Raw genomic sequence first — 11623 nt, 5'->3', positions numbered from 1 at the left:
GAGCGACGGATCTCCAGACTTCTACATCAACGTGTGTCAGCCTCTGAACCCGATCCCAGGAGTCACCTGCCCTCCCGGAGCCGCCGTCTGTATGGACCCTGATAACGGGCTGCCTGTCGTAAGTCACACACACACACACACACACACACACACACACACACACACACACACACACACACACACACACACACACACGTAGTATGTTCACGTAGTTTGTGTTTTAATGGAAACAGCTCACAACAAGAAATGAGAAAGGAAGATACATTGATTGAAATGTTTGAAAATAGGAAAACACCAAGGCACTTCTTTCCTTCTTGTCTTCTATTCCCTTCCTTCCTTCCTTCCTTCTTTCCTTCCTTCCTTCTTGTCTTCTATTCCCTTCCTTTCTTCCTTCCTTCTTTCCTTCCTTCCTTCTTGTCTTCTATTCCCTTCCTTTCTTCCTTCTTCCCTTCCTTCCTTCATCCTTCCTTCCTTCCTTTTTCCCTTCTCTTCATTCCTTCTTGTCATCTCTTCCCTTCCTTCCTTCCTTCTTTTCCTTACTTTTCCTTCTTTCCTTCCTTCTTTCCTTCCTTTCTTCCTTCCTACCTTCCTTCTTCCCTTTTGTCCTTCCTTCCTTCATCCTTCCTTCTGTCCTTCGTCCCTTTTTTTCTCCCTCCTTCCTTCCTTCCTTCCTTCATCCTTCCTTCCTTCCTTCTTTCCATCCTTCCTTCTTCCCTCTTCTTCCTTCCTTCCTTCTTTTCCTTCCTTCTTTCCTTGTCTTCCTTCCTTCCTCCTTCTTTTCTTTTCCTTCCTTCCATCTTTCTATCCTGTCTTCTCTTCCTTCCTTCCTTCTTTCCTTCCTTTCATCTTTCTATCCTGTCTTCTCTTCCTTCCTTCCTTCCTTCCTTCCTTCTCTCCACATGTAGTTATGTTCAGCTAGTTTGTATTTTAATGGAAACAGCTGACAACAACAAGAAATGAGAAATAAATTGATTGTTTGTCTCATTCTCCTCACTTTCCTTCTCTCTCTCTCTCTCTCTGTCTCTCTCTCTCTCTCTCTCTCTCTTTCTTTACTCCTCCCCTCCTCCTCTTCTCTCTGTCAGGATATTGGGCGGACCACCAGCGGTCCTCAGATCAGCAATGCGACCGGTGAAGTGACGATCACCTATCAGAGCTCCACCAGATGTGCAGCCAACGATAAGATGTTCTACACCTCTACGATCATCTTCACCTGCCAGAGAGGCCTGGAGCTGGTCAGTCTTCTTCTTTATGATCAATAAACTAAACTATCAATCTATTAGACCTTTTATATAAATACAAAACAAACAGGAAATGAGGATGTTATTAATAAAGGGGAGGGAGGAAGGAAGGAAAGGAGGGAGGGAGGATGAAGGAAGGAAGGAAAGAAGGGAGGAAGAAGGAAGGAAAGGAGGGAGGGAGGAAAGGAAGGAAGGAAAGGGGGAAGGAAGGAAGGAAAGGAGGGGAGGAAGTAATGAAGGGATGAAGAAGGAAGGAAAGGGAGGAAGGAAGGGAGGGAGGAAGAAGGAAGGAAAGGAGGGAGTAAGGGCCGGAAGGGAGGAAGAAGGAAGGAAAGGAGGAAGGGAGGGAGGAAGAAGGAAGGAAAGGAGGAAGGCAAGTAAGGGAGGAAGAAAGAAGGAAAGGAGGGAGGGAGGAAGGAAGGAAATGAGGAAGGAAGGAAAGGAGGTAGGAAGGAAGGGAGGAAAAGAAAGAAATAAGGGATGAAGGAAGGAAGGAAGGAAGGACGGAGGATATATATTTATAACAAGCAGGCCTCTTATATATAAGTGAATAAAGTGTAATGTGTGTGTGTGTGTGTGTGTGGTGTGTGTGTGTGTGGTGTGTGTGTGTGTGTGTGTGTGTGTGTGTGTGTGTGTGTGTGTGTGTAGGGCTCTCCTCAGATGCTGAGGGCAGCAGCAGTGTGTTTACCTGTTTGAATGGGCGACGCCTGTCGTCTGTTCAGACGCGACTCAAACCAGCGGCTGCAAACTCACCGACTCCCAGCTGCAGTTCACCTTCGACCTCTCAGCTCTCAGCGGGGAAGTACAGGTGAGCAGTTTCATTCTTCTTCCTTCCTTCCTTCATTCCTTCATTCCTTCATTCCTTCCCTCCTTCCTTTCTTCTTTCCTTTATTCCTTCCCTCCTTCCTTTCTTCCTCCCTTCCATCTTTCCTTCCTTCCTTCCTTCCTTCCTTCCTGTCTTCTTCCCTTCCTTCCTGTCTTCTTTTCCTTCCTTCCTTCCTTCCTTCTTTCCTTCCTTCCTTCCACTTTCCTTCCTTCTTTCCTTCCTTCCTTCTATCTTTCCTTCCTGTCTTCTTTTCCTTCCTTCCTTCCTTCCTTCCTTCTTGTCTTCTCTTCCTTGGATTTTCCTGTTTTCATTAAGTTTTAGAGTTTTAAAAATGAGTAAAAGAAGCTTAAAATGTTGTTCTTAATGTCATTTTAAGTTCAGATTACACTATAAACTGTTCTGTATTCCAGGTACCGGTCGGCTCCAGCAGCTACCGGATCAACGTGTGCAGCTCGGTGAAAGATCCGGCCTGTAAGAGCAGCGCAGTCTGCCGCGTCACCGGTTCCGGTTCGGACCAAACAGCGTCGTCGTTCGGCAACAGCAAAGCCATGACGATGGACTTCAAACACGAGGAGCAGGCGGTGCTGATGCAGTACGGAGGAGGAGACCCCTGCCCTCTGGTACGTCTGATGATTGCTGCTCTACCCTGTTGTCCTAGAGTCCAAGGAAGGGAAGGAAAGGAAGGAAGGAAAGAAAGGAGGGAGGGAGGAAGGAAGGAATGAAAGAAGGAAGGAAAGGAGGGAGGGAGGAAAGGAGGAAGGAAGGACAGGAAGGGAGGAAGAAGGAAGGGAGGAAAGAAGGATGGAAGGGAGGAAGAAGGACAGGAGGTAGGAAGGAAGGATGGAAGGGAGGAAGAAGGAAGGAAAAGGAGGGAGGGAGGGAGGGGAGGGAGGGGAGGAAGGAAGGGAGGAAGAAGGAAATAAGGAAGGATGGAAGGGAGGAAGAAAGAAGGAAAGGAGGAAGGGAAGGTAGGAAGAAGGAAGTAAAGGAAGGAGCAAAGAAGGAAGGAAAGGAGGAAGGAAGGTAGGAAGAAGGAAGTAAAGGAAGGAGCAAAGAAGGGAAGGAAAGGAGGATGGATACATCTGATGATGCTGCTCTACCTTAGAAAAAAGTAGTATACTTGAAGTTCATTTTATTAAGTATACTACGGACCATGTACTTGTAGTGTACTAGAAAGTATACTAATTTAATACCCTCTTCGGACTAAGTTGGAACATTTTTAAGTTTATAAAAGTAAACCTTCAAGTATAGAACAAGTACTCATCTATAATACTACTAGTGTACTAGGTTTATAACTTCTAGTCCACATTTTAGTTTATTAAAGTATGTTTAAACCCTCATGTCGTCCTCCCGGGTCAAATTGACCCCATCTCTTTTGACTGTTCCTTCTTTCCTTCCTTCCTCCCTTCCTCTTTCTTTATTTTTCCTTCTTTCCTTCCTTCCTCCCTTCCTCTTTCTTTAATTTTTCCTTCGTTCTTCCCCTCCCTCCCTCTTTCTTTGCTCCCTCCTCCTTCCATACTTCTTTCCTCACTTCCTTCCTTCCTTCTTCCTCTCCTTACTCCTTCTCTTTTCCTTCCTTCTTACTCCTTTCCTTCCTTCCTTCCTCCTGTCCTTCCTTCCTCCTTTCCTTCCTCCCTTCTTTCTTTCCTCACTTCCTTCCTTCCTCACTTCCTTCCTTCCTTCCTCTTTTCCTCCTTCCCTCCCTCCTTACTCCTTTCCTTCCTTCCTTCCTCACTTCTTCCTTCCTTCTTTCCTCCCTTTTCTTCCTTCCTTCTTCCTTCGTCCTATCATTCCTTCCCTTCCTTCCTTCCTTCCTTCTTTCCCTCCTTCCTTCCTTCCTCCCTTCCTTCGTCCTATCATTCCTTCCTTCCTTGGTACGTCTGTGGTGGAGGCTGTCGGGCTTTTCGGTTTTCATTCATTCTCCTAAAATAACGAGAAACAATCAATAAATCAGTTTATTTATATATCAGCTTTCATACAGACGATTGGAGTTTAAAGTGTTTACTTGTATATCTGTGATTATCTTCCTCTCTTCTCTGTCCTGGGATCTGTGGTTCAGCTTTCAATCAAAAATCAAACATTTCTCTTTAAATTAAAAACAAAACCTATAATTAGTGAAGAAGTCAAAGAGGACTTATTCCCTCCATCTGTTTCTATAGTAACGGATGGAGACGATGCGTGTGTGTTCCCCTTCATCTCCATGAACAAGACGTACACTCAGTGCACCACAGATGACAGGACAGACGGCAGGAAAGTGGTGCGCCACCACCCCCAAACTATGACACCGACAGGAAGTGGGGGCCTCTGCCCGTGAAGGTCGGGAAAAAGATAAAAGACAAAAAAAAAAAAGAGATGTTTAACTTTTAAGGATTGTTAGGTTTCAAAGCTTTGAGATGGAGAGAACACAGGAAGGGGAAGTAGATTGAAAGCAAAGACACTACACCTTCAAAATAAGAGTATATATTTCAGCTTAACCCCCCTTTAACCTTTGTGTCGTCCTCCCGGGTCCCGTCTGGTTTTGAACTGTTCCTTCCTTCCTTCTGTCCTTCCTTTCTTCCTCCCTCCCTCCTTCTTTCCTTCCTTTTTCCTCCCTCCCCTCCTTCTTTCCTTCCCTCCTGCCTTCCTTCCTCCCTCCTTTCCTCCCTTCCTTCCTTCCTTCCTTCTTTTCCTCCGTTCTTCCCTTCCTTCTTCCCTCCCTTCCTCCCCGTCTTCCTCCTTCCTCCCCGTCTTCCTTCCTCCTCCCTCCCTCCTTTCCTTTCTTCTTCCTCCCTTCCTTCCTTCTTCCCTCCTTCCTTCCTTCCTCCTTTCCTCCCTTCCTTCCTTCCTCCTTTCCTCCCTTCCTTCTTTCGTCCCTTCCTTCCTTCCTTCTTTCCTCCGTCTTCCCCTTCCTTCTTTCCCTCTTCCCTCCTTTCCTTCCTTCCTTCCCGCCTTCCTTCCTCCCTCCTTCCCTCCTTTCCCTTTCTTCTTCCTCCCTTCCTTCCTTCTTTCCTCCGTCCTCCCTTCCTTCTTTCCTTCCTCCCTCCTTTACTTCCTTCCTTCTTTACTTCCCTCCTCCCTCCTGGTCCTTCCTTCTTCCTCCCTTCCTTCCTCCTTTCCTCCCTTCCTTCTTTCTTTCCTCCGTCTTCCCTTCCTTCTTTCCTTCTTCCCTCCTTTACTTCCCTTCCCCCTCTTTACTTCCTCCCTCCTTTCCTCCCTTCCTCCCCGTCTTCCTTCCTTCCTCCCTCCTTCCTTTCCTTTCTTCTTCCTCCCTCCCTTCCTTCCATCCTTCCTTCCTTCTTCCTCCCTCCTTTCCTTTTTTCTTCCTCCCTTCCTTCCTTCCTTCTTCCCTCCTTCCTTCCTTCCTCCTTTCCTCCCTTCCTTCTTTCATCCCTTCCTTCCTTCCTTCTTTCCTCCGTCTTCCCTTCCTTCTTTCCTTCTTCCCTCCTTTCCTTCCTTCCTTCCGCCTTCCTTCCCTTCCTTCCCTCCCTCCCCTCCTTTCCTTTCTTCTTCCTCCCTTCCTTCCTTCTTTCCTCCGTCCTCCCTTCCTTCTTCCCTTCCTTCTTTACTTCCTTCCTTCTTTACTTCCCTCCTCCCTCCTGTCCTTTCTTCTTCCTTCCTTCCTCCCTCCCTCCCTCCTTTCCTTTCTTCTTTCCTCCCTTCCTTCCTTCTTTCCTCCCGTCCTCCCTTCCTTCTTCCTTCCTCCCTCCTTTACTTCCCTTCCTTCTTTACTTCCCTCCTCCCTCCCTGTCCTTCCTTCTTCCTCCCTTCCGTTCCTCCCTTAATCTATACTCATAAACTCCGAGAGAGCTCTGTCAGAGAGCAAAAAGAATGTAATATATTTATTTATAGATAAAAGACACATTCACAAATCAACTATTTTATGATCCAGCAGAACATTTTATACAATATAAAGAATACAATGCTGTTTCTTTTTCATTTTTGCAATAAACTCAGATCAAATTTAGACATTTGCATATATAAAAATGTGTATCAGCTGCACACAAATTAAGCAAGTGATGCATTTTATTATTATTAACTTGTATTTTATATTGAAAGATCATTTACAATAGTGTGAAGAAACAACAATGCAAAACAATAAAAGAGGTAAAAGAAAAAGTAAACAGATTGCAGTGAAGTTAAAAACATTTGCAATCAATTAAAATAAGGTCTGAAATTAGGTCTTTTAAAATTAGAATTAAATATTATAAATTAATTAAAAACAAACTTATCCGGAAAAATGTGCACTTGAAAAACAATTAGATTGATAAAAACATGTGGAAGTTAAAATATATTTAATTTTTTGAGCTTGTCTCATCTGTTATAATATAAAGGGGGCGGGGCTTATGAGCTATACTGCAGCCAGCCAGCAGGGGGCGATCCAGATGTTCCAGCTTCACTTTTAGGGAGCTGTCATGTCGTCTATCTTTATTTACAGTTAATTAATACCTCAGTAAATACTCATTTGTACTATTTTCACTATAGGAAGTTTAAAAAGCTTCACTTTGTTGCTTTATTTTACTTTTTTAATTAGTTTTCTTCTCTTTTCTTCTTTCGTTCTTCCAGCGTCCGCTAAGCGTCAGTCGTCCATCTTGTTCACCTGCGACCAGTCGGCGGGTCACGGCACTCCGCAGCTGCTGTCGGAGACGGCGGGATGCTCGGCGACGTTCTCGTGGAAGACCAGCGCGGTGTGTCCTCCGAAGAAGATGGAGTGTAAACTGGTGAGCCAGCATCAGACCTACGACCTGCGGACGCTCTCCTCTCTCACCGAGCCCTGGAAGTTCAGACACCACGGAGACTCGTAAGTTGGTGTTAAGGGAGCACACACACACACACACACGCAAACACACACACACACACACTCATGGCTCGAGTTTTAGAGGTTTAAATCCTCTTTATAATTCAGTTCTTAGTGGAGGAGGAAGAATGTTTAACCCTCCTGTTGTCCTCGAGTCAAGGAAGGAAGGGAGGAAGGATGGAAGGAAAGGAGGGAAGGAAGGGAGGAAAGGAGGGAGAAAGAGAGGAAGAAGGAAGGAAAGAAAGGAGGGAAGGAAGGGAGGAAAGGAGGGAGAAAGAGAGGAAGAAGGAAGGAAAGAAAGGAGGGAAGGAAGGAAGGAGGCAAAGGAGGAAGAAGGAAGGGAGGAAAGAAGGAAGGAAAGGAGGGTGGAAGGAAAGGAGGGAGGAAGAGAGAAGGAAGGAAAGGAAGGAGGAAGGAAGGATGGAGGAAAGAACGAAGGAAGGAAGGTAGGAGGGAGGAAGGAGGGAGGGAGGGAGAAAGGTAAAGAGGAAGGAAGGAAAGAAGGAAGGGAGGAAGGTAGGGGGGAGGAAAGAAAGAGGAAGAAAGGGGGATGGAGGAAGGGGAGAAGGAAGGGAGGAAAGAAAGAGAGAAGGAGGGAGGAAGGACAAATGGAAAGAAGGAACAGTCAAAACAAATGGGGTCAATTTGACCCGTGTGTGTGTGTGTGTGAGAATGTGGCTTATAGTATAAAAGCTTCTTCAGAACAGTAGAAAGTTGTTACATAAGTCTATTTATCATTTATCATGTTGAACCAAACTGGTTTAACTATTTCATAGCACACTAAACGTTCTTATGCACATTGCCAACATTTAATATATTGAGTAGTGAAAACAAGAAAAACCTTCTTCTATGAACTATAAGCATTTCCTCTATGCACTTCCTGTTGACACCGACGGCATCAGAATAAAACATAATCACTGTGCAAATCCCAAAAGAAAGAAAAAAAGAAACTTTATCCTTTGAATGAATTGGAATAGGACTTGTTGACATAGGTAATCTCTCCTGACTAGATCTGCTACACAATGGAAAGATGCTGAAGTAATAGTAATGATAGCAATGATAATAAAACTTAATATATCCTCTGTCCTTTGACCCTCGAATGGAAAAAAAAAAAAAGAGAGAAAATGGAAGAAGCTGCTCAGGAAGAACAGACAAGAAATAGATGATGTGTGTTCAGAAGAGACCACATGACGAAATCACAGTTAATAAAACAAGATAACTGATAATGAGATGAATGCTGTGTGTTTATGTCCTCAGATACTACATCAACCTGTGTCAGGGGATCCATGGAGGAGTCCTGGGATGTCCAGAAGGAGCGACGGTCTGCAGACACACAGCAGCAGGAACGACTCAGACGCTGGGACGAGTCCACACTCAGAACATGAGCATCAATGGTAAAAAAACATGTCAAATACACATCAGTGCACTTTATTATTAATATTATTAATATGGGACTGTTCTGGTATTCCTGCTTTCCTGGGAAGATTTATATCAATATTAGATAGATGGATTATATACTTACATACTTACATACTTATGTATATATTCACTAACTTACATACTAACTTACTTACATACTTACATACTTACATACATACTTACATACATACTTACATACTTACATACTAACTTACTTACATACTTACATACTTACATACTTACATACATACTTACATACTTACATACTTACTTACATACATACTTACATACTTACATACTTACATACTTACATACATACTTACATACTTACATACTTACTTACATACATACATACTAACTTACTTACATACTTACATACTTACATACATACTTACATACTTACATACTTACATACTTACATACTAACTTACTTACATACTTACATACTTACATACTTATATACTTATATACTTATATACTTACTTACATACTTACTTACATACTTACATACTTACATACTTACTTACATACTTACTTACTTACATACTTACTTACATACTTACATACTTACATACTTACATACTTACATACTTACATACTTACATACTAACTTACTTACATACTTACATACTTACATACATACTTACATACTTACATACTTACATACTTACATACTTACATACTAACTTACTTACATACTTACATACTTACATACTTACATACTTATATACTTATATACTTATATACTTACTTACATACATACTTACATACTTACATACTTACATACTTACATACTTACATACTAACTTACTTACATACTTACATACTTACATACTTACATACTTATATACTTATATACTTATATACTTACTTACATACTTACTTAGCATACTTACATACTTACATACTTACTTACTTACATACTTACTTACATACTTACATACTTACATACTTACATACATACTTACATACTTACATACTTACATACTTACATACTTATATACTTATATACTTATATACTTACTTACATACTTACTTACATACTTATATACTTATATACTTATATACTTACTTACTTACTTACTTACATACTTACATACTTACTTACATACTTACTTACTTACATACTTACATACTTACTTACATACTTACATACTTACATACTTACATACTTATATACTTATATACTTATATACTTACTTTCATACTTACTTACATTCTTACATACTTACATACTTACATACTTACATACTAACTTACTTACATACTTACATACTTACATACATACTTACATACTTACATACTTACATACTTACATACTTACATACTAACGTTACTTACATACTTACATACTTAATATACTTATATACTTATATACTTACTTACATACTTACTTACATACTTACATACTTATATACTTATATACTTATATACTTACTTACATACTTACTTACATACATACATACTTACATACATACTTACATACTTACATACTTACATACTTACATACTTATATACTTATATACTTATATACTTACTTACATACTTACTTACATACTTACATACTTACATACTTACTTACATACTTACATACTTATATACTTATATACTTATATACTTACTTACATACTTACTTACATACTTACATACTTACATACTTACATACATACTTACATACTTACATACTTACATACTTACATACTTACATACTTATATACTTATATACTTATATACTTACTTACATACTTACTTATATACTTATATACTTACTTACTTACTTACTTACATACTTACATACTTACTTACATACTTACTTACTTACATACTTACATACTTACATACTTACATACATACTTACATACTTACATACATACTTACATCTTACATACTTACATACTTACATACTTACATACTAACTTACTTACTTACTTACATACTTACATACTTACTTACAATACTTACTTACATACTTACTTACTTACATACTTACTTACATACTAACTTACATACTTACATACTTACATACTTACATACATACTTACATACTTACTTACATACTTACTTACATACTTACTTACTTACATACTTACTTACATACTAACTTACATACTTACATACTTACATACTTACTTACATACTTACATACATACTTACATACTTACATACTTACATACTTACTTACATACTTACTTACATACTTACTTACATACTTACTTACTTACATACTTACTTACATACTTACTTACATACTTACATACTTACATACTTACATACTTACATACATACTTACATACTTACATACTTACATACTTACTTACATACTTACTTACATACTTACATACTTACATACTTACTTACATACTTACATACTTACATACTTACATACATACTTACATACTTACATACTTACATACTTACATACTTACATACTTACATACTAACTTACTTACATACTTACATACTTACATACTTATATACTTATATACTTATATACTTACTTACATACTTACTTACATACTTACATACTTATATACTTATATACTTATATACTTACTTACATACTTACTTACATACTTACATACTTACATACTTACATACTTACATACTTACATACTTATATACTTATATACTTATATACTTACTTACTTACTTACTTACATACTTACATACATACTTACATACTTACATACTTACTTACATACTTACTTACTTAACATACTTACATACTAACTTACTTACATACTTACATACTTACATACTTATATACTTATATACTTATATACTTACTTACATACTTACTTACATACTTATATACTTATATACTTATATACTTACTTACTTACTTACTTACATACTTTACATACTTACTTACATACTAACTTACTTACATACTTACTTACATACTTACTTACTTACTTACTTACATACTTACTTACATACTTACTTACTTACATACTTACTTACATACTTACTTACATACTTACATACTTACATACTTACATACTTACTTACATACTTACTTACATACTTACATACTTACATACTTACATACTTACTTACTTACATACTTACTTACATACTTACTTACATACTTACATACTTACATACTTACATACTAACTTACTTACATACTTACTTACATACTTACATACTTACATACTTACTTACATACTTACTTACTTACATACTTACTTACATACTTACTTACATACTTACATACTTACATACTTACATACTTACTTACATACTTACTTACATACTTACATACTTACTTACATACTAACTTACTTACATACTTACTTACATACTTACATACTTACATACTTACTTACATACTTACTTACTTACATACTTACTTACTTACAT

General features: G+C 38.8%; 1 protein-coding gene across 1 annotated transcript in view; it reads left to right on the top strand.

Annotated features, from left to right (window-relative positions):
- igf2r (insulin-like growth factor 2 receptor) overlaps positions 1 to 11623 on the top strand; it is a gene marked incomplete at its 5' end in the record, with an annotated part of 72971 nt that overhangs the window by 48012 nt on the left and 13336 nt on the right. The window contains 2 exon segments of the mRNA XM_062436843.1: positions 6607 to 6841; positions 8096 to 8232. Of these exon segments, the coding sequence (XP_062292827.1) occupies positions 6607 to 6841; positions 8096 to 8232 (372 nt within the window).

Source organism: Scomber scombrus, chromosome 17, assembly GCF_963691925.1.
Source record: "Scomber scombrus chromosome 17, fScoSco1.1, whole genome shotgun sequence".
NCBI lineage: Eukaryota > Metazoa > Chordata > Actinopteri > Scombriformes > Scombridae > Scomber > Scomber scombrus.
This window is presented reverse-complemented; position numbering and strand designations above follow the sequence as displayed.